At 63.7% G+C, this 27,757-nt stretch overlaps 1 protein-coding gene across 1 annotated transcript in view; it reads left to right on the forward strand.

Annotated features, from left to right (window-relative positions):
* Window positions 1-28: 28 nt before the first annotated feature.
* Window positions 29-27,757, forward strand: part of Vps13D (vacuolar protein sorting 13D) — a gene marked incomplete at its 5' end in the record, with an annotated part of 46,724 nt that continues 18,995 nt past the window's right edge. Inside the window, 42 exon segments of the mRNA XM_037233699.1 lie at window positions 29-177; window positions 648-821; window positions 1,296-1,409; window positions 1,973-2,069; window positions 2,936-2,963; window positions 2,965-3,165; window positions 3,618-3,731; window positions 4,205-4,356; window positions 4,689-4,796; window positions 5,672-5,854; window positions 6,156-6,246; window positions 6,745-6,889; window positions 7,761-7,856; window positions 8,318-8,540; window positions 9,831-9,909; window positions 10,369-10,520; window positions 11,268-11,381; window positions 12,218-12,389; window positions 13,451-13,647; window positions 14,016-14,112; window positions 14,439-14,468; window positions 14,508-14,637; window positions 15,828-15,979; window positions 16,857-17,061; window positions 17,391-17,556; window positions 18,002-18,111; window positions 18,404-18,537; window positions 18,962-19,189; window positions 19,532-19,664; window positions 20,315-20,421; window positions 20,877-20,957; window positions 21,390-21,583; window positions 21,931-22,104; window positions 22,712-22,825; window positions 23,226-23,320; window positions 23,716-24,014; window positions 24,223-24,364; window positions 24,939-25,048; window positions 25,094-25,131; window positions 25,589-25,662; window positions 26,802-26,941; window positions 27,585-27,620. Of these exon segments, the coding sequence (XP_037089594.1) occupies window positions 29-177; window positions 648-821; window positions 1,296-1,409; window positions 1,973-2,069; window positions 2,936-2,963; window positions 2,965-3,165; window positions 3,618-3,731; window positions 4,205-4,356; window positions 4,689-4,796; window positions 5,672-5,854; window positions 6,156-6,246; window positions 6,745-6,889; window positions 7,761-7,856; window positions 8,318-8,540; window positions 9,831-9,909; window positions 10,369-10,520; window positions 11,268-11,381; window positions 12,218-12,389; window positions 13,451-13,647; window positions 14,016-14,112; window positions 14,439-14,468; window positions 14,508-14,637; window positions 15,828-15,979; window positions 16,857-17,061; window positions 17,391-17,556; window positions 18,002-18,111; window positions 18,404-18,537; window positions 18,962-19,189; window positions 19,532-19,664; window positions 20,315-20,421; window positions 20,877-20,957; window positions 21,390-21,583; window positions 21,931-22,104; window positions 22,712-22,825; window positions 23,226-23,320; window positions 23,716-24,014; window positions 24,223-24,364; window positions 24,939-25,048; window positions 25,094-25,131; window positions 25,589-25,662; window positions 26,802-26,941; window positions 27,585-27,620 (5,578 nt within the window).

The following is a 27,757-nucleotide window of genomic DNA, read 5'->3' on the forward strand; positions in this document are numbered from 1 at the left end:
CCGTGTGACCCCGCTGTCTGGCCGCCAGCGTGGACAGCGTGAGCGGCTCACTGTTGGACTCGGAGCCGTGCAGTCCGTGCAGTCCCGGCTCGCCGGAGCCTCTCGGTCGGCCGGCCTCGCCCGTCTCGCTGACGCGCGCCATCAACCAGCGACTGCAGACGGCCGCGGCGATCAGAGGTAAGGACGCCGGCTCTGAAACGCAGCCACTGGCTCAGAGGCACAGCCACTGGCTCAGAGGCGCAGCCACGGGCTCAGAGGCACAGCCACTGGCTCAGAGGCACAGCCACTGGCTCAGAGGCACTGCTGCCGGATCAGAGGCGCAGCCACATGCTCAGAGGCACTGCTGCTGGATCAGAGGCACACCCACTGGCTCAGAGGCACAGCTGATGCTCTGAGGCGTACGCTCTGGCACTGAATCTGATTAGATAGGGGCTCTCAGGGACAGCCTTGACTGTCCCAGGCACGTGCAAGCCGCGCTTGTCATTTATAGAACTGTGGCGAGTGGACGGAGGGGCGGAGAGCAGGGGCAAGTAGCTCGTACTCTGGCATTGGGACGAGTGGACGGGGTGGTCCGATAGTGCTGTTGTGTCTCAGACGCACAGCCCGCTTAGCGAATGTTGCTGACGCAGCGGCCCGGTGTGCGGCAGTAGCGTCGGCGTCGCCGCCGGCTGGAGCGTCGCCGCCGCCCGAACAGCCCGTCGGCCACGCCCAGGACGCCCTCATCACGCTGGACGTGTCGATCGTGCTGCCATCTACAGGCCAGCACCCCAGCCACACCCTGCAGACCGTCTCCGTCCGCTTCAACACCCTGGACGTCATTGGCGAGTGTTTCCCGGGGATGGACGGGTCCCGGCCTGGTGCTGGACGTTTGGCACGCCGTCGCGGTGTGGCGCATGTTTACTTGGAATGTGTAGCTTTGCAAGCCACTAGTATTTTTTTTTCGTATCTTCAGCCGAGTTATATTCGCCTTTTTGCAGATGTTCTGGAAAAAAACACGTTTTGCTCACAGGCACATTTTTGTCTGTGCGTTGACTTACGGCCCACATGTTAAACAAAGAAAATGTTCGCGATGTTCATCGACGCAGCTCCAATCAATGTGTGTTAACTGGCCAGATGTGTCAATGATGCATTGTGTTTTAATCGTCATAGCATCAAACGTACACCTCTCCAGTTCTCGGGCAAGTGTTCTGCGTGGGATGACCATCGGTCGTGGCGAGGCCGACCAACGCGTGTGTAACACCTGTCTTGCTTACTGACATCGGCCAACACTCACCTCCCTGATTCCGGCTTTGCAGCCAACCAGGAGACGATCGTGGAGCTGGCCGGCTTCCTGAACCGGATCAGCCTGCCGCGTGAGACGCCCGCCGACTCCCCGCCGGTCCCCACGGAAACGCAGCCGGAGACTGAAGGTACGCCAGACCCCCTCTAACTCTGGTGATGAGGAGACGCCCCGCCTCTGCCAGCACGAGAGCCGACCTAGTACCAGGAGGTCCTGCGAAACAATATGGACCGAAGCCTTGGCGCAGACATGGTGTTGGGGGAGGGGGGGGGGGGGGGGCTGGAGATGATTGACGTGTTCAGATCACCATCGGGCTGGTCATCGGAGGAGTTGGACAACTCTCCCTTGATTCTGCGTTCATCCGCGCGAAGGATCTCGGACTAAAGTAGTTCCTACCCGAGCCTGTTTTGAAATACATACGTAACTAAGAAGAAGTATTTATCACGGCTGCGCCTTGGAAGGTTGTCCTACTGCCTTCTTGCAGTGTGTTAAATCGATGTACGCCGACACGTGCCAAAGAGCGTGACGTGTAACTGCGAGATATGTGGGCAGAATGATAGACTCGAACGGCCTCTCTCAAACGGCCGCTCCCGGGCGTCGATGCTGTTCGCAGGCCGCCTTGTGCCGCTCCCGACCCACGCCTCCGCCTTGTGTGGGTGTATGTATGTGTGTGTGTGCGCGGTGTGCCATCAGACGGGTGTGGACGGACGCCGGAGGACCGGGCGCGGACAGACTCGCCGCCGGCCAGCCCGCCCTCCAGCCGCACCGAGCTCACGTTCGACTTCCACAAGTGAGTTGGCCGCCGGCGGGCGCGGGCCAGCACACGGCCCCTCTCCCCAGAGAGGCGCAGCTGCGCGCCAGACCCATCCTCGGCCGGCCAGCCGGGCCGCTGCTTGTGGCAGTGTTGTGAGCAGGCTGATGGTAGCGCTCGGAGGGTGTCAGTGGTGTACCCCATACTCTGCAGACCTTGTCGGCTCCCTGAGGAGTTTTATTGGTCGTCATGTTTGGGTTTTATTTGCCTGTTCCACCAAGAAGTGGAAAATTGCTCCGTTCTAGCAGTCATATGTCGTCTGGAAAGCACATATCATTGCATACAGTATTGGTGCAGAAACCCTTCGATAATTAATGAATGACCATAATCTATATACGTGTGTCGGTTGCGGGCTACACGAACTGTTCAGCTTTTGTCAGATCCAGCAGGCTGAGTCTGACCTGACCCCAGCTCCGACAGGCTGACGCTTACCCTACCCCGGCCCCAACAGGCTGAGTCTGACTAGACCCCGGCCGTAACGGGCTGACCCTCACCTGTCTCCGGCGCCGGCAGGCTGACCCTCACCTGTCTCCGGCGCCGGCAGGCTGACCCTCACCTGTCTCCGGCGCCGGCAGGCTGACCCTCACCTGTCTCCGGCGCCGGCAAGGCCTGACCCTCTGACCTGTACTCCGGCCGATTGAACAGGCTGACCCTTCACCTGTCTTCCGGTCTCGCCGCTGGCAGGCTGACCCTACAGCCTGTTCTTCGGCGCCGGCAGGCTGACCCTCACCTGTCTCCGGCGCCGGCAGGCCTGAGTCCCTCACCTGTCTCCGGCGCCGGCAGGCTGACCCTCACCTGTCTTCGGCGCCGGCAGGCTGACCCTCACCTGTCTCCGTCGCCGGCAGGCTGAATGTGCTGCTGCTGCGCTCCGTGTCGGATCCGGCACGGCTCGGTGACGGGCCGCAAGGTGGCCACGGCCACTGTGAGTGGCGCGCGCATCCAGGCCACGCTGGCCGCCCAGCTGTGCGTGAGCGGCGCGCTGGGCGGCCTGCAGGTGCGCGACCTCAGCCCCGGCGGCCACCGGCATCCGTGCGTCCTCTCGGTCGGCTTCGACCCCGTGGTGGAGCAGTCCCAGGTGAGGCCGGTGCGGAGCGGCGGCCAGCCGAGCGGCCGACCTGCGCGCCCGCGGCTCAGCGGTCGGACATTACTGCATGCTTGGGAGTTTGTTTGAGCCGCCGGCTGGCTGGGCTCGCACGCACGGATGGGGCCGTTCGAGGACGTTTTGTTGCTGGTTTTCATTGGTCTAGATTTTACCAAGGGCGCAGGTCATGTATAGGTCGTGTGAGTAGTAGGTTGGATGGATCCTCGGAATGATGTTGTGTTTGTGTTGGCACCCACTAACTGCGCTTGTAAGGTGCCAGTGCGATGTAGCTAAGCCGGCACTACCAGACGGTTGCGACATGTACGCTTCCTCTGCGCGTACCGAGCAGCTAGCTGGCTGGGAGGTGCCTGTCCGCCACCGGTGCCCGTGCTGTCCCCCCCCCCCCCCCTCCCCCGCCCCGGCTGACGGGCCCACGGCTGCGGCAGGACCTGCTGCGGAGGCTGAACGCCGACCTGTACCGGGACAGCGAGCAGTGTCCGCGGGCGCTGGAGTTCACCGCCTGCCGACCGGCCGGGGCCGACCAGACTGCCCAACTTCAGGTGGGTCTGCCGCCGCCGGTCGCTCCGCCAGCGGATGGCTGGTCTTGTCTGGCCGGACCTGAAGCGCTGACTTTGTTGACGTCACTGAGAAAATCCTGCGTGCATGCGACGTTGGACGTTGACCTCATCCGACATTTTTCGGCACTGTCGGATGGTGGTGAGGTGCCGCGTGGAGTCGACGGACAGTAGTCTTATCGTGTTTAGTCATGCCTCACTGTGAGTGTCCATCATGCGGCATGCGGCCTACATAGTGATCATGGCGTATCCACTATGGAGATTGTCCGTTGGTCCGCGCCTCCTGGTCTTTGAGTGTCACTGAGCGGAGAAGCTGATTCTGCACGGCTTGTGCCTAAATCTGCGTGTGTTCTCGACTGTTCTGCATTCGCTGAAGCGTCCGCCTCGCCACCGGCCGGCCCTGCTGAGGGATAGTGCCATGCCTGGCGCGCGTGCTGACCCGAGCGGCCGTGCCGCAGGTCCGGCTGGCGTCCGTGTGCTACACGCACCGCGCCCCGTTCCTGGCCGAGCTGGGCGACTGCGTGGACGAGTTCGAGCAGTACATCACCGAGCTAGCCCGCTCGGTCGGCCTGGCCGCCGCCGAGATGGCCCGCGAGATGGTGCACATCAGGTGCGAGAACAGCTGGCGTTGTGTCGGTACCACTGCGGTGCGTTCCTCACCCGGCAGAGCTCATCGACTGGTCTCGCGTGATTTGACTGTGGCAGCTGCCCACTGTCCGTGTGCATTGAGAGCCGACATGAGAATGATGTACAAATGCAGAGGGGCGCGCTGTTTTCGCCGTGGACAGCTTGATCTACTTATAACCTGGGAACTTTGTTCCCATCACCCCGTCACACGGGACCACGAAATGCGTCTGTCCGTGATTGACACCGCGGTGTGACGCCGAGCGCCCGGCGGCCGCGTCGCCGCCTGGCCGTCTGACCGCGCCGGTCGGCCGACAGGGCGGACCCATCCGGCTCCGGCGGCGACACGGGCGCGCAGTCACCGCCGCGGCCCGACGCGGCGCCGCCGCCCGATGCCGGCCATGCCTTCTCCGACCTGGACCTGAGGTAGGGCACGCGGCCGGCCGCTGCCGTCTGACGTCACGGCTCTGGCTGGGAGGCGCACCGGCCGCGCCAGCCGACCGCGCGTCTCATGGCGCCTGTGCGGGCTTTTGCTGTGTGGCCTCGACGGGAGACGGGATCATGGAAACGAAACACTACCTGGCAAAAGAACCGCACATAATTGTCAGCAAGGTTTCGCCTCGAACGCCCTTGAGCCTCAGACCTCGAATCGTGGGAGTTTTCCGTCTGCGCTCAGCCGCGGCCGCCGTCGAGGCACTCTTGTCTACCTCGTGTCGTTTCCTGTGTCACACTTGCATCGGGAGACATTCCGGGGTGGTGAGCTCCGCCGCCGAACGCTGCCTTGTGTACCTCCAGCCCGATGGCTGTCGCCAGTCGGTCAGAGCCAGCTGTGACTCGTACCCGCTCTCCATGGACCGGTGGGCGCTGTTATCACTGAGCCGACGCTGGCAAACGGCACCAGCTGCCACCATGGCTCAACACACCGGACAGCTCCTCGTTGCTGTGTCGCTGTGTGTGGCTGTCGTGTCGCCCGCGCTGTGTGTGGCTGTCGTGTCGCCTACCCTGTATGTGCCTGCCGTGTCGCGGCCGTCGCCGCCAGTGACGGCGGCGCGCGTGTGCGTAGTGTGTGTGCTAGTCCGTGTGCGTGTATGTGTGTGCGTGTGTGTGTGTGTGTGTGTGTGTGTGTGTGTGTGTGTGTGTGTGTGTGTGTGTGTGGTGCGTGCGTGCGTGCGTGCGTGCGTGCGTGCGTGCGTGCGTGCGTTGCGTGTGTGCGTGTGTGTGTGTGTGTGTGCCTGTGTGTGTGTGTGTGTGTGTGTCTCCGGTGTGTCTCCAGAGACACACAGTGTGTTTGCGGCCGGCAGTGTGGTGCTGGAGACGCCGATCGTGGTGGTGCCGGAGAGCGTCGGCGGCAGCCGCGTGCTGGTGGCGCACCTGGGCCGCATCGCCCTGGCCAGCCGACCCGGCGACCAGCAGCGGCTGGACGTGCGCGACATGAACCTCTACTCGCTCGACCTGGACCGCGTGCTGCGCGCCCGCGACCTCAGGTGAGAGCCGACGGATGGGGCAGCGGCTCGCGGCAGGGCTGCCGCGGCGGCCTTGGGCTGCCACAGCGTGTTTGACAGGACAGACGGTAGCCGGCGGGTCGGGAACCCCGAGCCAGACCGGCGTTGCGTGCCGTTCGCCACCCGGCGTTGATCCCGCGGGACGTCGCACCGTGTCGCCGTCTGATCAGCCCGATCAACGGCCTGAGGTCGCGTTCGGTCGGGCGCCGGCGGCGGCGGCGTCCCGCGGCCGAGCGGTGGCCGCCGCGTCCCTCGCCGCCTAAGCGCACCGTGCTGTCCGCAGCCCACGGCGGGCGTTCACCGTGCTGCGCGCCGACGAGCTGTACGACGCGCGCCTGTGCGGCGACCCGATCCTGTACGACACGGCGCTGGAGGTGTCGCTGCGGCGCGCCGAGCTGGCCGGGCCGGACGCGGCCGGCGCGCGCCGCCACGGTCTGCAGGCGAGTCGGCCGCAGCGCACCACGGCACCCGCCAGTAGCACCCGTGTCGCTGACGGGTGCACTGGTCTGTCACTGACACCACGGCACTCGCTACCAGCACCCGTGTCGCTGACGGGTACACTGGTCTGTCACTGACACCACGGCACTCGCCATCAGCACCCGTGTCGCTGACGGGTACACTGGTCTGTCACTGACACCACGGCACCCGTGTCGCTGGCGGGTGCACTGGTCTATCGCGGAAATGCGATGACTGTTTGTCCTCGTCCGTTGGTGGGCCGGGTCGTACAAATGTGGCTTTTGTATTTGTGGGGGGCAGGGGGGGGGGGGGCGTGAGCATTGAGCTAATGGCAACGGTTGAGTACCTTGTCAAGCCTGAAAGTTGTAAGCATGGCTACCGCACATGTTCTGGACGTGCTTCCTCTGTGTGGTCAGGTGGACGGCCAGTTTGTGACGCCGGTGCGGCTCTCGGTGCTGAAGTCGCAGTACGAGCAGATCCTGCGCACGCTGGACCAACTGACGGTGCCGCCGGTGGACGAAGACACCGAGCCGGAGCCGGGTCTGCCCGCGCACGGCCCCGGTACGGCACTGGGCGGTGCCACCCGCCCGTTGCTGCTCACACGGGCCCAGCGGCAGCGATAGCACAGAGAGGCGACGGAAAACTGGCCAGGCGGACCGCACACGGGCCTAGACGGCCAGGCCTAGATGGCTAGACCTAGATCTCAGATGGTTTGTCACTTTTGCGTGGCTGCTATTATCTTGCTTGTTCCAACGTTGAAATGGATTCCTGTGTCTCGGAAAGTGTTCTCGTTCATTTATGCTTGGTTTAGGCGCTGGAGACATTTGTAAGCAACGTGAATGTTGGGTAGGACGAACTGTCTCGCTGCAACCACGGCCCTGCGAACCTATCGGCTGAGTTGTGTTTTGGATTGATACTTGACAACTTCGACACACACGCACCCACGCATGCGCGCACTCACGCACGCACATCCGCACATCCGCACACGCGCTTGCATACGCACACGCGCTTGCATACGCACACGCGCACGCACGACGCACGCACGCACACGCATACGCACACGACGCACGCACACGCCGCGCGACACACACGCACCACACACACGCACACACACGCACGCCACACACGCACGCGCACACCACCACACACACACGCACACCACACACACCACACACCGCACACCACGCACGCACGCACCACGCACGCACGCACGCACTCGCCCCACACCCACGCACCACGCACCCACACCAACACACCACACACACACGCACTCACGCACCAACACGCACTCACACACTCCACCACACACACACCCAAACACACACACACACCACACACACACACACACACACACACACCGCGTGGTCCCGCTGCTGGCGGCTGTATGTGGATATTGTGGAGTCTGATACTCGGGATGTGGCTGTTTCCGCAGGCTCAACGGCGGCCGGTGCCGACGACAGCTCAGCTGAGGCGCCGCCGGAGAGGAAGATCTCGGTACCAGCGCAAAACCAAGTCATACCCATTCATGGTGAGATCCATCTGGTCCATGCCTGTCGGCCTAGCAGAATTAGTTCCAGCCAGGACACCGTTCATTGGACAGTATTGCAATGAATGCATGTGACGATCTTGAGCACGTGACTGCTCGATTCGAACTTTTAGATGAGTTGCTAGCCATTCTGTGGTACACCAGACGTCTGTGCTTTTGTCATTTGGCTATCGAATGTTCAACTCGTCAGCTGTTGTTGCGACCCTAATTTAGCCCGTCTGAGCCAGTTTTCAGCTGAAATATTGCATTCCTTTGCCGTAGTGGGCAGCAGCTGGTCGAAATACTTTCACCAGTTAGTGTGTACTGGCTAAAAACGATAGGCAGAAGCTGCGGTGACAGAAAACAACCACGGGCCGACCTGTTGCCAATGTAGTACAACAAAGATATAAGTCGTTAAGCGCGTTCGCGAGAAGCATGATGGTTTGTCCTTGTGTGTCCGGCAGGCTCATTTCAGCTGTCGGAGTTTGAGATGGAGCTGCGCAGCGACATGGGTGGCGGCGAGGCGCGCGGCCTGGTGACGCTCACCTTCAGTGACCTGGCCGTGGCGTACGAGCGCCTGCAGCCCGACCTGACCTCGCTCCAGGTCACCCTGCAGGAGGTCACCATGGAGGACCTGCTGCAGCCGCCGGACGCGCCGCACCGCTACCTCATGGCCTCGCACAACACGTGAGTCGGCGCAGCGGGGCCTCCGCCACACCTCATGGCCTCGCACAACATGTGAGTCGGCGCATCGGGGCCTCCGCCATACCCCATGGCCTCGCACAACACGTGAGTCGGCGCAGCGGGGCCTCCGCCATACCCCATGGGCTCGCACAACACGTGAGTCGGCGCAGCGGGGCCTCCGCCATACATCATGGCCTCGCACAACACGTGAGTCGGCGCAGCGGGGCGTCCGCCATACATCATGGCCTCGCACAACACGTGAGTCGGCGCAGCGGGGCCTCCGCCACACCCCATGGCCTTGCACAACACGTGAGTCGGCGCAGCGGGGCGTCCGCCATACATCATGGCCTCGCACAACACGTGAGTCGGCGCAGCGGGGCCTCCGCCATACCCCATGGCCTCGTACAACATGTGAGTCGGCGCAGCGGGGCCTCCGCCAGTCATCCAACTAAACTAAACGCCACGCGAGTCATTCCTGCATGCCTGCCACCCTCCGCAACCCATAAAGCACTACCTAATACCCAGAAAACGTGTGCAATACTACCTCATGGACTCTGCCAACATGCGAGCCATTACGCCTGGTTCTCACAGCACGTGATTCATTGTGTATTGGCTTTCCAAAATACTTCAGTCGTGGTATTTATGGCCTTGAGCAACATGAGTCATTACCTCAAAACCTCCCACGGCACGACGTGACTTAAAACCTCCCACAGCACGACGTGACCTACCTCATAGCCTATCACACCACGTGATTCGTCGCCGTATGACTTCCCACGTCACGTGAGTGGCCTCGAGGCCTCCCACAACACACAAGCCGTTACCTATCGGTGGACGCATTCATGGATGTTTCGTGCGAGTCTCGGTGAATATCGTACGCCGATCTTGCGACGTGTGCCCGTGCAATTGTTTAGCTCCGAGCTCTGACGACGTGCTCACTGACAAGCGTTATCGGTATTGCTCTGCAGATGCCGTGATTCGCACTGTGCTGTCCGGCGCGAAGTGCCCCTGGTCTGTACAGCGCCCTCCGGGGCGACTCTGACCTCTGGTGGGGATGGGCGGGAGAGGGCCTGGCGACGGTATCACATGGCGGCGTCCTCTGGCCTGCCGCCCGCTGCGTGTGCCGGCGTGCGCCTGCGTGTGCCGGCGTGCGCCTGGGTGTGCCGGCGTGTGTCTACGCACGCCGGCGTGCGCCGGCGTGCGTCTGCGTGTGTCTGTGTGTGAGTGCAGCCGCACGCTCCCCGCCCCCGGTGCTCGCGTCCGGACGTGTGTCACCAGCGGCGTGTTGCTCGCCAGGCCGAGCGAGCGCCGGCTGTCATCCGTCAGCGCCTTCCTGTCGACCTCGTGTCCGGACATCGCGGCCGCGTCGGCCGACGCCGAGCAGGCCGAGCCGGCCTGCGGCAGCCTGCCCGACCGGCTGGACGGCTTCGGCGTGCTGGGGGCGCGCACCGCGCCGCGCCGCCCGCTCGGTGAGCCCAGCCTCCGCCGTCACGCGGGACCCGCAACGGAGCGGCCAGCGTGTCACGCCCGGCGGGGGCGTCCCGTCCCGGCGCGTGTGGTGTCAGGGGAACCACTGGACTGTATAGGTGCAGTGTCACATCTGGATGTATTGTTGGGCGGGTGTGTCAGGGGTAAGTCGCTTCAAGCATGGTAGCGTTTTCAGTGTAGATTTGAGTGCCGCGTTAGGCCAGGCCGACAGGCACTGGCTTCACTCGGCTGGCGATGGGTATGTGCCGGGCGTGGACGGTGGCCCGGCCCTGCGCGCTGCTGACCTCCGGACCCGCCGCTGGCAGGGGCGCGACCGGCGGCGGACGGCGCGCGCCGCCCGCTCGAGTCGGCGCTCATCCAGTGCACGGCGACGCTGCGTGGCGCGCGCGCCGCCGTGGCACGCACCGTCGACGTCAACTTCAACTGCCTGGACGTGGTGGTCAGCCCGCAGTCGTGGGTCATGGTGCTGGACTTCTTCGGCGGCCCGCCGCAGCCCGAGCCGGCGGTGAGGCGGCAGGAGGGATGGGGGGAGGGGGAGGCGCCGGTGAACGCCGTCCTCACATCCAATCCTGTCGAGAGGGGCTCCCGCACTATTTGTTACCAAAGGAGGTCTGAGATTCATCCATGAGGTTAATATGCGTTTGAGAGTTGTGACGGCTTTCTAAATAAGGAAAGAACCTGGGCGTTTCACCTATCCATATTTCGTTGTTGCGCTATATTTATGGTTTCGCTGTTACGCTCTCACCGAACAAGTTAACGTTTGCGGCCGTTCCTGTGGTAGCTTGGTCTAGAGATATTCCGAACTTGTCCCTGATGTTGACTGGGATGATTTCCATTAGGTGTATGCCCCCCGCTCCAGACTGTCACAGTCTTTGGTGATGACATCTTACCGAACGTTGTCATACTTTCTCCCCAAATGAAATCTTCCCCGTTGCAACTTGACATGGAACCGGCTCCTGCGTGCGGCCGCCGCCGCCATGACCGCTGTGTGCCGGTCATTTGCCGGGCGTTGCCTGGAGCGCGGCCTGACGGGGACCGGCGCCGCCGCCGGCAGCCGCCGGAGCCGGGCGTCAGCCGCAGCAGCTCGCGGCCGGCCTGCGCCGCCGCCGCCGAGCCGGCCACCGAGACTCTGGTGCGCGTGCACTCGCTGAGCCTGCTGCTGAACCAGCCGGGCTGCGGCCCGCTGGCGCGCGCCACCGTCACCGACTTCAGCGGCCGCACGGTGGCGGCGGCCGGCCGCACCACCACCGCCGGCCACCTGGGCGCCCTGGCGCTGGTCGACCTCACTCGGCACGGTGCGCTCTACCGCGAGCGCTTCGTCACGTCCGGCCCCGAGGCTGTACACTTCGACCTGGTCAGGTAGGCGTCCGACCGGGGCGGGGCTCAGTGGGGCGCTCCTGCTCCGCTGGGTACGTCAGAGGCGTGCTGGTACGCGCCGTGGTGTGAATTGATCACCAGTTCAGGTCCTTGCACAATGATGGTCACTTGCGGGCCTCGCTTTTGTGGACAGGACGTCTGTCCAGGCGCTATCTGTGCTCTCGGCACGCTGATCCTGTCCGCTCCATCAATATTTGCACGTATGTTGTTCAATGTATCACGTGCGCGCGCGCACACACACATATACACCCACACGCACACGCACACCCATACGCACACCCACACCCACACACGCGTACACGCATGCACGCACGCGCGCGCGCACATATACGCACGCACACGCACGCACACGCATGCACACGCATGCACACGCATGCAAGCACACGCACATACACATACACTCACCGTTATATATATATATATATATATATATATATATATATATATATATATATATATATATAATCTGTGTGTGTGTGTGTGTGTGTGTGTGTGTGTGTGTGTGTGTGTGTGTGTGTGTGTGTGTGTGTGTGGTGTGCGTGTGCGTGTGCGTGTGCGTGTGCGTGTGCGTGTATATGTAGGCCGGTTATGCGTCGTTAAGCATCGGTGCATATTTGACGAAGCGGATGCAATCAAAAGATCACTGAGCCCCGAGATGTGTTCATGTCTGTTTCGTGTGGTCACATTGAAGGTCAAATCGGCATTGCGAACACTGTGCAGGGTCGCCCCGTAACGCCGAGGGTTCACGCGGTGTACGCTGACACCAAAACATCGGTGGCCGCCGCGCGCGCAGTGGCCTGGACTTTGGCGGCCGACAGGTACCAGGCGCCAGACCCGGGCCTGCAGCGGCCGTTCGACCTCCAGCTGCGCCTGCACATGGCGTCCGTGCTGTACGTGCACACGCAGCGCTTCCTGACCGAGCTGCTCCAGTTCTGCGCACACTTCACTCAGCTGCAGGAGCTGCTCAGCCGGCTGCAGGCAGGCTCGGACGTGAGTGCGGCGAGCGTGGCGCCTCGAAGCCCTGCTCTGTGTACCGTCCTCTGGAGCGCAGCTGACGCTGCTGTGTACCGTCCTCTGGAGCCCAGCTGACGCTGCTGTGTACCGTCCTCTGGAGCCCGGTTGGCGCTGCTGTGTACCGTCCTCTGGAGCCCAGCTGACGCTGCTGTGTACGGTCCTCTGGAGCCCAGCTGACGCTGCTGTGTACTGTCCTCTGGAGCCCAGCTGACGCTGCTGTGTACGGTCCTCTGGAGCCCAGCTGACGCTGCTGTGTACGGTCCTCTGGAGCCCAGCTGACGCTGCTGTGTACCGTCCTCTGGAGCCCGGTTGCGCTGCTGTGTACCGTCCTCTGGAGCCCAGCTGACGCTGCTGTGTACCGTCCTCTGGAGCCCAGCTGACGCTGCTGTGTACCGTCCTCTGGAGCCCAGTTGACGCTGCTGTGTACGGTCCTCTGGAGCCCAGCTGACGCTGCTGTGTACCGTCCTCTGGAGCTCAGCTGACGCTGCTGTGTACCGTGCTCTGGAGCCCAGCTGACGCTGCTGTGTACCGTGCTCTGGAGCCCAGCTGACGCTGCTGTGTACCGTCCTCTGGAGCCCAGCTGACGCTGCTGTGTACCGTCCTCTGGAGCCCGGTTGGCGCTGCTGTGTACTGTCCTCTGGAGCCCAGCTGACGCTGCTGTGTACCGTCCTCTGGAGCCCAGCTGACCTGCCCCCCTTCGTCAGGTACACCGTGTCCTAACTGCGGTGGTCTGCTAGAGAGCCTGGGTTGGCCCCTCCCGCCACCCCTGGCAGAGCCCAGCTGACCTGTCCCCCTCTCAGGTATACCGTGTGCTAACTGCGATGGTCTGCTAGAGAGCCTGGGTTGGCCTCTCCCGCTGCCCCGGGCAGAGCCCAGCTGGCCTCTCCTGTGCCCAGCTGACTGGGCCAGCTGGGCCGACAGCAGCTGTGGGCTGACGGCAGCTCAGCTGCTGAGGGCCGTCCTGCTGTGGCCCGGCGGACCGCGCCGCCACGTGGCATCCCTGTCAGCTCCTTTGAGCTCGGGCCGCCGGCCGGCAGGTGGAACTGAGCTCGCGCGGCAGCCGGGTGTCGCTGGACGTGCAGGCCGGCGCGCCGGTGCTGCTGCTGCCGCTCTCGGCTCGCTCGCCCCACCTGCTGGTGGCCGACCTGGGCCGGCTGCGCGTCACAAACGCCTTCGTCTTCTCGGGCGCCGAGCCGCCGGACAGCGCGGCGCGCGACATCCCGTTCTCGCGCAGGTGCGAACTGTCGGGAGCGGCTGGCGAGCGCGCCGCCGTTTGGCCGGCCGGTCCGCTGGTCCGGGCGTGATCGCCGCCCGTCCGTCTATCTGTCTGTCTGTCTGGCGCTCTCTGCTAGAGTTATGATGCTCTGATGCGTGCCACGGAGTAGATGTCGTGCGATGTGCTGTGACCTGGCTGTGACCTGTTACTGTTTCAGTTGTGCCGGTTGGGCGATGCGATTACTGTCAGGCGCGTCTGCGTGTCGCCTCTCAAACAGCGTCTGATCGGTCTCCGACCAGCCGGTACACCCAGCGCCACGTCTCTGGTTTACTCAGACCTGATCTGAAGCGGACGGGCTCCCACACTGTCGGCTGCGGTGATTTCAGGGCGGCGCCGCGCGGCCGCATCTCGCCGGTGCTGAAGGGAGGCCGGGAGCGGCCGGCCTCTCCGGACGCCGTGCCCTGCCTGCTGGACGTCATGGAGGTGAGTCGACCGCGGCCCACGGCGTTGCCTCTGGCTGGGGCGGATGATCCCGCCGCGCCGCCAGGTGGCGCAGCAGCGAGTCAGGCGCTGAGCGAGAGAGCCGAGCTATCACACTCATCTCGTGACTGCACCTGATACGCGGCGGGTTGGGTTCAACTGTCAGTCATCTCGTGGCATGCCAAGCGGACGGTGGATTCAAGACCCATTCACAGTCGGTGTCAGCGGCCGGTGCACAGTTGGTGCGCCGGTGCGCCGCACCTAGCGGCAGTGCTGTCTGCGCCGCGCCGCCCGACGGCCGCCTCTCTCAGCCCCGCCACGGCCGCCAGGTGACGCTCTCCGACATGGACGTGTACTCGGCCGGCCGGCTGGACGCGCTGTCGGCGGCGGCCGAGCAGCGCGCGCCGACCGACCTCCAGCTAGGCTCGTACCTGGTGCGGCCGGCGTCCGGCGGCCGCCTGCTGAAACAGAAGGCCGGCCTCAGTCTGCTGGTGGAGCGCAACCTGGACGCCGCCCTCAACCACGACGGTGAGAGCGGGCGCTGGGTGTGACGGTGAGAACGGGCGCCGGCTGTGACGGTGAGGGCAGGCGCCGGGTGTGACGATGAGAGCGGGCGCCGGATGTGACGGTAAGAGCGGGCGCCAGCTGTGACGGTGAGAACGGGCGCCGGCTGTGACGGTGAGGGCAGGCGCCGGCTGTGACGGTGAAAACGGACGCCGGCTGTGACGGTGAGAGCGGGCGCTGGCTGTGACGGTGAGAACGGACGCCGGCTGTGACGGTAAGAGCGGGCCCCGGCTGTGACGGTGAGAGCAGGCGCCGGCTGTGACGGTGAAAACGGACGCCGGCTGTGACGGTGAGAGCGGGCGCTGGCTGTGACGGTGAGAACGAACGCCGGCTGTGACGGTAAGAGCGGGCGCCGGCTGTGACGGTGAGAGCAGGCGCCGGCTGTGGTGGTGAGAACGGACGCCGGCTGTGACGGTGAGAGCAGGCGCCGGCTGTGACAATGAGAGCAGGCGCCGGCTGTGACGATGAGAGCAGGCGCCTGATGTGACGGTAAGAGCGGGCGCCGGATGTGACGGTGATAGTGGACGCCGGCTGTGACGGTGATAGCGGACGCCGGCTGTGACGGTGAGAACGGACGCCGGCTGTGACGATAAGAACGGGCGCCGGCTGTGACGGTGAGAGCAAGCGCCGGCTGTGGCGGTGAGAACGGACGCCGGCTGTGACGGTGAGAGCGGGCGCCGGCTATGGCGGTGAGAACGGACGCCGGCTGTGGTGGTGAGAACGGACGCCTTCTGTGACGGTGAGAGCGGGCGCCGGCTGTGGCGATGAGAGCAGGCTCCGGGTGTTGAGAGCCGTGGGTGTGATCACGAGACTCGATGCATGCGTTTTGTCTGTTTCTCAGCCAGAGCAATATGGGAGCACTGTCTTCCAGACTGGGCAGTCCAGTGCCCGTTCACGCGTAGTGGGTCTTCTGTTGTATTGATGCCAATATGGCCCACATGGCAGTGCCCACGGTTTGGCCTATATGACCTGCAGCCTAGTGATACAGTGCCCCAAGTATCATGTGAGGGTGGTCCATGAGGAGTATTTGTTGCAATGATCCTATTGCAGGCTGTGTTGCAGTCGCTCGGTTCAGCCAATTTCTTAGTTGCTGCGGTGCGACTGTGTTGCAGTGCGTGCGTGCTGCAGTGCCCTCAGTGCAGCGTGTGTTGCAGTGCCGGACATGAGCGTGCGCGGCAGCCTTTCGACGCTGAGCCTGTCGGTGGACCTGCCCCAGTACCGTCTGATCCGCGGCTTGCTCGACCACAACCTGGGCGAGCCGGTGGAGCTCGAGCCGGCCACGCTCATTCAACCGCATCACGTCCAGGTGATGTCCCAGCTCGGTTCAGCTCACTCCCAGCTCAATCCCAGCCCAGCTCAGCCCAATCGTTGCTCAGCTCGGTTCAGTCCCAGCTCATCTCAGTCCCACCACAGCTCAGTTCAGCTCAGCTCATCTCGGCTAAGCCTCAGCTCAGCTCAGTCCCAGCTCGGCTCAGCGCAGTCCCAGCTTAGTTCAGCTCAGTTCCAGCTCAGCTCAGCACAGTCCCAGCTCAGCTCAGCTCAGTCCCAGCTCAGATCAGCACAGTCCCAGCTTAGTTCAGCTCAGTTCCAGCTCAGCTCTTGCTCAATGCCAACTCAACTCAGTCCCAGCTAATTCCCAGCTCAGTCTCAGCTCAGCTTAGTCTCAGCCCAGCTTAGTCTCAGCTCAGCTCAGCCCACTCCCAACTCGGTCCCAGCTCGGCTCATGCCAGTCCCAGCTCAGTCAGCTCAGTCCTAGCTTAGATCAGCTCAGTTCCAGCTCAGCCTTAGCTCAATGCCAGCTCAGCCCATTCCCAGCTAATTCCCAGCTCAGTCTCAGCTCATTTCAGCTCAGCTCAGTTTCAGTCCTGGCTCAGCCTAGTCTCATTCCCAGCTGAGCTCAGCTTACTCCGAGTCCAGCTCAGTATCATCTCAGTCTCAGTCTCAGCTCAGCTCAGTCCCAGTTTAGTCTCAGCTCAGTACCAGCGCAGTCGCCGGTCGGGCGGCGGCTTCTCAGCACACAGAGCTAACGGAATAAGCCTTGAGACGATGAAAATAAACGTCACTTTTAGTTTTTGTTGTCCAGCGTTAGATACCCCAGCTGTGTAGTAAGATGGAGCATATCGTTAAGAGTGCGACAGACAAGATCCCGGCTGTAACCGTGGCGCACGCCTGGTGGTCGGCAGGTGACAGCACCCGACTCGGTTTGGCTCACCATGTCGGTGCGACTGGACCTGGAGAACGTCTCTCTGGAGCTGGTGTCAGGCGACGCCCCTCTGGCCCGGGTCGACTTCATCCGCTCCCAGCTGCTCTACGAGAGCTTTTCGGACGCTTCCAAGGACGTGGACCTGATGTCGCGCGAGATTCGACTGTACGACGCCAGGTTCACAGGTGCGCTCTCCCGCCGCTCGACGGGCAAGCGGCGGTCGGACGCTGCGTGCGCACCAGGCCGGCCTGAAGTGACGCTTGGTACAGGGGCTTGTGATATGGCGTTGATTGTTAACGTTGTGTGACGCACCAGAAATGCGCCCGCAAATCGTCATCGGATATCGCCGTCGGCGAGGTAATGGCCATCGTGATGGACGTGCCTACTTTCTGAATCGGCGCCATGGCGTGAGTTGACCAGCGCCGTACCTGGGACATCGTGACTGTTTCGTTGCGATGTCCGTGATGATGCGCGTATGGGACGGAGCCTAGACGACGCCCGACTTCATCCGCAGACTTCCCGGCCAACAAGCGCTCCAACGTGTTCAGCCTGATCCTGCAGCCGCTGTTTGTCAAGACGGAGCGTAGCCTGCAGGCGGAGCTGCACTACCGCGCCTCGGCCGAGCACGCCCAGTTCACCGTGCTGCTCAACAGCATGCGACTGATGGGTGTGCTGGACTGGTGAGTGGCCGGCGCGCCGTCCGCACTGTCCTGTCCGGCGGCGGCCGCGCTGGGCCGGGCCATTCCGTGCTGCCACCCGCGAGAAGGTTGGGCCATACTTTGGTTGTCGCTTGCTGACGGGCGAGCGGACGGCGGAGGGGTGGGAGGAGGGGCAGGTACAGTCTGCTCTGATGAACCCTGCTCCGATAGCGTGTGAAGCTGCTGGCCGCCCTGTGCCACTGACTGCCGCCCTGTGCCATTGACTACTGCCCTGTGCCGCTGACGGCCGCCCTGTGCCACTGACTGCAGCCCTGTGCCATTGACTGTCGCCCTGTGCCACTGACGGCCATCCTGTACCGCTGATGGTCGTCCTTTGTCGCTGACGGCCGCCCTGTACCGCTGATGGTTGTCCTTTGCCGCTGACGGCCGCCCTGTGCCACTGACGGCCGCCCTGTGCCCCGGCCAGGTGGCGTGAGGTAAACGAGTTCATCAGCGCCAGTCCGGAGGGCGGCTTCGGCCCGGCGCAGGCCGCCCCCACCGCCCCGGCCCCGAACGCCGGCATGGCAGTGAGCGCAGGTACGAGGGATGCCCACCGGCGCTGTGATGCCAGGAGGGCGTTATCAGCTCACAGCAACGGGTCTTCCAACTTGCGTGATTCTTGTACAGCCGGCTTCGTAACATATGGCTTCACCTCATTCATATCAACATGATTTCACGCTGCTTAAAGCATGTCTTTGACTTACGCCTGTGTTTGTCCTTCTGGAGCAAATGACTCATTGTAGTGGCGACTGAGCGGGCGCCGGCCGGTCGGCCGGCGGCGGTGCGAGAGTGGCGTCGGCCCGTCAGCTGGAGCCGCCGTGACCGGCAGGTGTGGTGACGCGGCGAGCGGCCGTGCTCGGTCAGCCGCAGCAGAGCCTCGAGCTCAAGCTCAACGTCTCCGACTGCGAGCTGGTGCTGGTCGAGAACCCCACACTCTCCGACTCAGCGGCCGTCATTCTCAAGGCAAGCGAGCCGGCGGCCCGGCCGCTGACCGCTCGCGGCCGGCTGCCGCCCCTCGGATCCCTGCCGGTGGCCGCCGGGGGAGGCTGGTGTGCACCGCCTCCGGCGTGTTCGGGTGTGAGCTGCACTGGCGCTCGGCGTCGGCGGGCTCGTGACGAGCATGGGTCTGCACAACATGGCCTCCCATGCCAATCGGGCCGTCGTCTGTGCTGGTATAATGTGCAAGGGTTTCAGAGTATGACGCCCAGATGGTTGGTCGCGTAGCTGCGTGCCCGGCCTGCCGCCAGCCGGGCCCGAGGTGCCGTTGGCCGTGATGGCGTCATGACGATGGTTGGTCGCGTGGCTGCGTGCCCGGCCGGCCGCCAGCCGGGCCCGAGGTGCCGTCGGCGGTGACGGCGTCATGACGCGCGCGCCCCCCGGCGGGCAGGCGACGGCGTGCGTGCAGTACCGGCCGCAGAGCCGCGAGAAGCCGCTGAGCTGCGAGCTGCAGAACTGCGAGCTCTTCAGCTGCCTGCTGGGCGGCGCCGAGCAGGAGACGGCGCTCTCCATCGTCGACCCGGCCACCGTGAACGTCGAGGTGTCGGGAAAGCTGCCGGCCGACGCCGCCAGGGGCATCCTGGACGCCACGGACACCGAGCTGCACTGCCACATGGAGGTGGGGCGCGCGCCGCTCCGGGCCGCGGCGGGGCCGCGCCCAGGCTGGCGGGGGTAGCCGGGCAGGGCTGGGCGCGCGCGAGAGCGGCTCTGTGTGGAGAGGATGCGCGCCCACACACGAGGACTGTTTGGGTACCGGTGCTCTTGAGCTCCTGTCTCTTGAGTCCACTAGAGAGCTCAGTTAACTTCAGCGCTCCGAGGTACGTCTGCTAACCAGGCGTGGGAGCTGGCGGCCTGGCCGGTCCTACAGCTGGTCACGCAGCTGCCTGTGGCAGACCTTCGCACCGCTGCTGACTGGGCCGTGCTCCCTGTGTCGTGCTGACGTCAGTGTGCGGCTCGCCAGGTGCTGGTACAGCAGCTGAACGTGCGGGTCAGCTATCACGACATGAAGATGTTCGCCGCCATCCTGGAGAGTCTGCCGCGGCAGACGGCCGGTCTCGAAGGCCACCGCTCGCCGCAGCCAGTCAACATGCAGGGTATGCGTCTCAAGACGTGTGGCACGCTCCCCAACACGCGTGGGGCGCTCCCCAACACGCGTGGTACGCTCCCCAACAAGTGCGGTATGCACCCCAACACCTGTGGTATACTCCCCAACACCAGTGATGCGCCCTCCATCACGTGTGGTACGCTCCCCAACACGCGTGGTAAGCTCGCCGACACGTTTGATACGCTGCCCAACACGTGCGGTGCGCTCCCCAACACGCATAGTGCGCTCCCTTACATGAGGAATAGCCTTCCCAACAAGAAGGATGTGTTCCCTTACAAGTGGCGCTGATAGCCGACAGCCAACACATGGTGCTTTACGGGCGCTGACAGCCACTGATGTTGACTGGCGATCTCTGCCGACTGTAGCCGGCCACGGTTGCCGTCGGCCTGTCGGCCGTGTCTGTTTGCGCCCGTCGGTCTATCGGCCGTGTCTGTGCGGTCGTCGGCCGTGTCTGCGTGCGGCCGTGAGTCTGTCGGCCGCGTCTGTGTGCGGCCGTGGGTCTGTCGGCCGTGTCTGTGCGGCCGTCGGCCGTGTCTGTGTGCGGCCGTCGGCCGTGTCTGTGCGCGCTCGTCAGTCTGTCGGCCGTGTCTGTGTGCGGCCGTCGGTGGGCGCCTGCTGACGGCCGCCGCCACTCGGCAGCACCGCTGCTGCAGCTGCGCCAGCTGGGCTTCTCGGAGGCCGACTGCGGCCGGGCGCTGGTCGCCAGCCAGGGGCGGCTGGACGAGGCCGCCATCTGGCTCACCCAGGTGAGACCGCGTTACACCTTCCGGCTCATTCAGCCGATACTAGGCCGCCGCGCGGCTCATTAGGGTCACGCTCGCGTAACCGAATCATCAGTTGATTATATATATATATATATATATATATATATATATATATATATATATATATATATATAATTACTATTTTGCGCGTGCCTCGCAGAGTTTGATGTTTGTGCGTATTTTGTCCTTAAGTTTGGCGATACCTCATGTTGTTTGATAGCATTGGTAATATGACAGTGGTTTGTTGTTCAAAACTATGGTGGGTTTCATCGGACTGTCAGGTGACTGTCAGGTGAACTGGGCATTTACCAGTCAGACGTCAGACACGTCAGACGCTCGTATGATGCTCTCCATGCACCCACGTGCATAGCACGTCTGTATGTACACGGACTTCGGCGATCGTGTGACCCATGACTGTCGTGCCGGCCGTTCTCCAGCACGCGTCTCCTAGCACCGAAGCGCCTGGGACGGACCCGCCGGCGCCCAGTCAGCCGCTGTTCGACCTGCGCGGCGTCAAGGTTCGTTCTCACCGCCCCCTGCCGGCTGATCCCGCCCCGACAGCCGGCCGGGCCCGACCCTGTCGGCTGATCCCGCCCCGACAGCCGGAGGGCTCGGCCCAGCCCGGGGCTGTGCTCTGCGGTCGCGGCGCCGTGCCGTGGACGGCGGTGGGGTGTTCTGCCGAGAGCCGAGGTCGGCTCGCCGCCGGAAGGTGGCGCCACTGCAGTCCCTTCCGACGCGCCGTGCAGGGTTGCAGGAGTGGCCGGGGCGCGTGCCACATGACACGTAGCGGATGATGTGCAGCTCAGGGGTCCACTAGCCGTTGTGCCGATTTTATAGTCAACGCCTTTGTCGCGCCCACCATATCGGGGAAAATCCCTTTCCCTGTGCCTTTCCCTGTATTTCAGAGCACCCGGACGCATTGACCCACGTCTGTGTTTTCGCGTTTTCAGCTTCACACATCGTCCTTCTCAATCTGCATCATCGACGACTGCGGGGACGCCGACGTGCCTCTGGCGGAGCTGTGCATGAACCACTTGTCCGTGTCGCACTCGAGAGATGGCTCTGGCGAGGCGGCGTGCGAGCTGTCGGGAGATTACTACAACCGAGCTCTCTCCGGATGGGAGCCATTCCTGGAGCCCTTCAAGTGAGACATCTGTGCTGTAATCAGGCCCATTAATGCCTATCAATGTGACGTGTGTTGCATGTGGACACGTTCGTGCTGAGACGCCTGCTGACGCCAGCCAGGCATCGCGCCAAGCACGTCTTAGCCTCATGTGATTGGCGGTGAAGCTTGCCAAGCAGCCATATGTCCGTCAGCTCTTACGAGCGCCCAGCCGTGGTGCTGGTGTGGCGTATCGGCGGCCGCGAGCCGTTGACACGTCCGCGCGCTGTGCGTCGCCCCGGCGGCCGCCTGTGTGCAGAGGCGGCGCCTGTGGGCGGCGGCGGCGGGTGTAGCGGTGAGCGGTGACGCTGTGATGCGGCCGGCGCCAGGTGTGAGCTGGACTGGCGGCACAGCGCGCTGGTGCAGAGCGGCGCGCCCGGCGGCCGGCGCACCGCCGTGGTCCGCTCCCGGCAGCAGGCCAACCTCAACCTCACCTCCACCCTGCTCGAGCTGTACTCGATGGTGCGCGCCAACTGGACCGAGGACTACTACAACCGGCACAGGTCAGTCAGCGCTGCCGGCGGCGCGGGCGCCGAGCGTGGGCCGGTCGGCGGTGGCGGTGCGCCGTCTGTGACGCCTTGTGTCAGTGTCTGTTGTCGTGGCTAGGTCGTGACCAGCATTGCGGCCTGCCTGAGATGGTACCTGCCTGAAGAGGGGTATGCTGGTTTTGGTTGTTGGAATATGTCTAGGAAGCTGGGGATATATTGATGGTTAAGGATCTCGAAACTCAACTACACAGAGCTATTCTTTTAAGCGAAGAAAGCATGTGTTGACTGCAATAGCTTTAAATGGATTCACTAAGTTTTTTCCTCCAGTTTGTTCGTGCGCATCAGCATGGCAATGACCTGATACAAATTAAACCGTTCAGCAAGCCACCTGTATTCTCGAGGTTGTGCAGTGCGCATTGCGCACGGTGTGCTTCCGTTGTGCTGACCCTGTCGGCCGCGCCGCCCGTGCGGGCCGAGCTCTGCCCCTGTGTGGGCCTGGCAGGGAGCTGGCGCCGGCCGCCAGCGCCGGCCGAGCTCTGTCCCTGTCTGGGCCTGGCAGGGAGCTGGCGCCGGACGGCCGTGCGGGCCATCCGGCTCTGACCGGGGCGTCGGCCGTCCTCAGGGTGGGAGGACCGCGCGTGGCCAGCCGGCGGCGTAGCCCCTTCGTGCCGTTCAGCCTGAAGAACGACACGGGCTCGCGGCTCCGGTTCCGCACCGTGCTGACCTCCTTCAGCGGGTGAGTGGGATGGGTCGCTGAGCTGTTGGGGTCACCGGATGGCTGGGCCCGCTGCACAGTCCGCTCGGTTAGTGCCAGAGTCTGTGCCGTCATCGCCGCAGGCGATCGTCATCGGCCATTAAAGGTAAGTTTGTTGAAGCACAGTGGCACCTGCCAATCCGGCACCTTCCGGGCGCCACACTCAAGCCGGGTGGTGCAGGGTCTATCAGTGGTGAGCAAGCTCACATGTGGCCTCAGACTGGTGGCTCACAGGCGGCGCGGGTGACGACAAGAGCGGCGCGCGACTGGTGTGTGGTGCCGCGTGGCTCGTGTCGTCGGCGCTGTGTGGATCACCCGAGCGGTCCTGCCGTCCCGCCCCGCCACCCAGTCATGCTCTGATGCCCGGTGTGCCTGGCGACAGCGGCGCCGACGCGGCCACACCGGCCGGCGGCGGCCAGGGCGGCTGGACCGACGTCGAGGTGGACCAGACTCTACCCTTCACCTTCGGCGGCAGAGGTGGGTCGCCCGCCCCCTCCTGCGCGTTTTACGTGCATCAGAGTTCTGGCTACCACTGCGGACCATTCTTATCGGCTAAATCGATGCTTGTTGGGCGTGCTTGGTTAGTGAGGATACTGAAGCAGGCTTTGTTTTAATTCTGCCGAGCATTGTTTGGTTTAGTGCTGTGGATTGGTCAACTAAATATAGAAGTAAATGACGGGACCAAATGGCAAATGAAAGACGTTATTCCGGTGTGTGTGCTAGAATGTGTGTGTGTGGGGGGGGGGGGGGGGGGCACAGGGGCTCGTTACCATAGTTGATATCGTTGTTGTAGGCGGCTTCCCCCGAGCGTCGGCTAGTTGCGCGTAGGGAAGCTTCCGCAGCTTCTGACGCAGCTTCCCCGCCTGCCGCAGGGAAGCTGCGTCATCAGGACACGCACACCACCCGCCAGCACCAGCTGCTGGTGTGGGTCGAGGGCTGGCAGCCCACGGCGCCCGTCTCCGTCGACCGCGTCGGCGTGTACTTCCGACTCACCAGTCCCGTGCCGGGCCGCCATCCCACCGGGGTCAGAAGGGCCGCTCCCGCACCACCCGGCTTTATTCCGAGCCTCACCAGACGTCGGCACGCCGTCCGCCAGCAGTGCTTTAGCAAAACGAGCGATGGCGTTATGTGTGCTGTTAATGTAGAGCTAATGTTTCGCCGTTTCGTTCCGCCGAGAACATAATCTCTCATGTGAGGTGGCTGCACCTGTAGGCTGTCGGAGTTTAGGCAGCGCTTTGGAGCTCTTCACGTCGTTGCGTCTACACATATATTTAACATTGCGTTAGATGCACTCCTTGGTATTCCCGTGGTGTGTGCACCACATCGCTGCCAGCGGCGCGTGCCGCCACTGACGTTGGCCGGCGGCGCAGGTGGAGCAGGCGCCGGCGCGCGTGGTGTTCGCCGTCACGCTGCTCGGCGCCGCCCGCAAGCTGGTCACCGTTCGCTCGGCGCTGCTGATCAGCAACCGGCTGCCCGACCCGGTCGAGGTCAAGATGGAGAGCTCGTCCCAGCGGCTCGGAGGTAGGCTCGGCGCGCGCGGGCAGAGACATGTCCTCGGGGGGGGGGGGGGGGGCACCGGCGGGCGGGGCGGCGGGGAACGGTGCAGCGCTGGGCTGCGTAGGCTGCTGCTTTAGCCGTCTTCTCTGTCCTGGACAGCTGTTTGTGCGCTCGTCTTGTGAGTTTGAGTCGCTTCACAAAGGCCATACGGCTGAGCGTTGAGACGCTGCCGCTCCTTTGCACCGCCGTTACCGTCGAGCCGACACCGGCCGACGCGTGCTGTCTGGCGAGCGGGTGCTGTGAGCTGCCGTTGTTACAAGCTGCCGCGAGGAGCCGGCGCCTGGAGGCGGGCGGCCGGCTGCCGGTGCCGCTGTCGTGCCTGCGCTCGCTGCTGTGGTGGCGGCCGCTGCCGCCGCCGGGCCGGCTCCTGTTCGGCCCCGCCGGCCGGCCACTGCGGCCGGACGACCTGCGCCGGCCAGGCCACGCCGCCACCGCCTGCAGTCTGGCCGGCCAGCGCGACTACAGGTGGGCCGCGCCGCCGGCGCCCGGCGGCCGAGCGCGCCGCCGCCTGTGACGAGGCCAGCGCCGTCTGTTGCAGAGCCGGCGCTGCAGGTGGCGGCGGGCGCGCGCCGACCCGTGCCGCTGGCGCTGGTGCACGCCGCCCAGACGGCCCGACCCGTGGCTCGGCCCGACGGCTGGTCGCTGTGCGCCGAGCCGTGGCGCTGGTGGCGGCCGGACGAGGCGGGACGCCGCCGCTGCCGCAGCTGGCAGCTGGCCTCGCACGTCTACAGGTCACCGCTCGCTCGGCTCAGTGTTTGTTCGGCGCCGTGTCGGCCCGCGAGGCATGGGCGCTTATGTTTTTTGTCAGGGCAGTGAACTCTGCCTGTGACATCCTGAACCGGCTCCTCTTATTTTTTGTCGACAGTTCACTATGTAGATGGGAATCACTCTCCCGATTTTAGTTCTAATTGGCCTTCTCAGTTTGATTACTTTAATTTCATCGTCATTGGAAAGGTCATGTCCATATTTTTCTTTCTTTCTTGCACTACACTTTGCTCCTTTTATCTCAAGCGTAGTTAATGACGTTCTGTCAGCATCTGGCCCTGGCCCTTCAGCGATTTGATTTGTGCCTCTGCTTTTACGTTAGTCCTCCCTTCTGCTGATCCCGGCGAATCCTGTGCTTCCGCTGCGGCGCGCCGCCCAGGTGACTGACTCGCGAGCCGTTACTGACGGCTGCGCACCGTGCAGGTTCTGCGTCAGCGTCGACCCGGACAACTACCCGTCGGAGGAGGCGGTGCCCTGCCCCAGACAGCCCGTTCCGGGTGAGACCGCGGCCCTCCCACCGGCGGCCGCTGCCGGCAGGGCTGCAGTGTATGGCGGTCAGCAGGGACCGTGCCCTGACACGTCACAGTCGTGTCGGCACGACATGGTGTGAACGTCCGGCATTACTATGTCCAAGCTGTGCAGGCGCAGATTTCTTCACTCAGACGTAGTTTGTTTGCTTAGCTAGTCAGTTTTCATGGTTAGGTTGGTGGATGGCGGAGGTAGCTGGTATCGAGTGAAATGAAACAGTAATCAAACGAACCACCACAGGCGAAAAAAAACTGCGGTGGCGGTAGTTTATACCAATGGTCTGCAGTTATGTGGTTATCCATTGTGTACAAAGTACTCGATGGTCTAAAGTATAGCCTGATTTCATGCTTTCCAACTTTCACCTTGACCCGTAAACGATGGAACGTTATCACCACCTGCTTGATTTAGAACAGCTGTGAGGCCTCGGTTCTGGCGCCGCTGGCACGTGAAGGCCGAGGGAGGTGTGTGTAGGTGAGCCCTGCCTGCCGACGCTGACCGGTGGGCGTGGCACGTGAAAGCCGTGGGCCGTGTGTGTGGGTGAGCCCTGCCTGCCGACGCTGACCGGTGGGCGCGGCACGTGAAGGCCGTGGGCGGTGTGTAGGTGAGCCCTGCCTGCCGACGCTGACCGGTGGGCGCGGCACGTGAAGGCCGTGGGCTCTGTGTGTGTGTGTGAGCCCTGCCCGCCGACGCTGACCGGTCGGCGTGGCACGTGAAGGCCGTGGGTGGGTGAGCCCTGCCTGCCGACGCTGACCGGTGGGCGCAGCACGTGAAGGCCGTGGGCCGTGTGGGTGGTGAGCCCTGCCTACCGACGCTGACCGGTGGGCGCAGCACGTGAAGGCCGTGGGCCGTGTGTGGGGGTGAGCCCTGCCTGCCGACGCTGACCGGTCGGCGTGGCACGTGAAGCCCGTGGGCGGTGTGGGTGGCTGAGCCCCGCCTGCCGACGCTGACCGGTGGGCGTGGCACGTGAAGGCCGTGGGCGGTGTGGGTGAGTGAGCCCTGCCTGCCGACGCTGACCGGTGGGCGCGGCACGTGAAGGCCGTGGGCTCTTTGTGTGTGTGTGTGAGCCCCTGCCTGCCGACGCTGACCAGTCGGCGTGGCCGGTTGACAGGCCGCGCCATGCCCGGGATCCAGCCGGGCCACACGGTCAGCCTGCTGCCGCCCGTCACCGTGGTCAATCTGCTGCCCTGCGAGCTGCGCTTCTCCTGCACCGGCACCGACGGCACGCACCGCATCGAGCCCGGCCGGCAGGCCTGCCCTCGTCCACGTGAGCTGAGCGCACGTCTGGCGTTGTCTGGACTAGCTGGGAAGCGTTCTTCCACGTGCTGAACTGGCGGCGGTCACGTCTTCCTCCCTGATGCGGAAGCTTCCCGAAATCATGCAATCATTCCCTCCCGGAATCTAATGTTATAGCATTAGCGCTGCGGCAGAAGCTCCCGCCGACTAGCAGTGCTATGACATTAGTTGAATGCGACATTACTTCTACTGCAAAAACAGCCACGGCTTCAACTTACACGCCACATTACTTCTTCCGCAAACACTTGTACATATTCGACATGAGTGCTACCCGACAGAATGCTTACCTCAAAAACACATCTGTCGTTACGTGTGCTGCAAAAACTTATAACAGTCTGGTCCACTGAGAGCTCTACATGCAGACGTCGGTCAGGGTGGGTACTCCCTGATCTCGCTGGCGACATAAGCTGGTTTCAGACCTTGAGTCTGGTTTTGGCTTCATGTCCAGGACCTGCTGTTGATCCCGAGTGTGGGGCTGCTGACTCTGAGTGCGGGCTGCTGCTGACCGGGTGCACCGTTCCATCGGGTGGACCTGGAGCAGGACCTGCTGCTGACCCTGAGTGTGGCCTGCTGCTGACCGGGTGCACCGTCCCATCAGGTGGACCTGGAGCAGGACCTGCTGCTGACCCTGAGTGTGGCCTGCTGCTGACCGGGTGCACCGTCCCATCAGGTGGACCTGGAGCAGGACCTGCTGCTGACCCTGAGTGTGGAGGGCTGCCGACCGGACCGGCCGCTGGACGTGACGGCGGCGCGCGCGGCCGGCCTGCAGCG

Source organism: Pollicipes pollicipes, unplaced genomic scaffold (assembly GCF_011947565.3).
Source record: "Pollicipes pollicipes isolate AB1234 unplaced genomic scaffold, Ppol_2.1 Scaffold_7231;HRSCAF=8579_pilon_pilon_pilon, whole genome shotgun sequence".
NCBI classification, from domain to species: domain Eukaryota; kingdom Metazoa; phylum Arthropoda; class Thecostraca; order Pollicipedomorpha; family Pollicipedidae; genus Pollicipes; species Pollicipes pollicipes.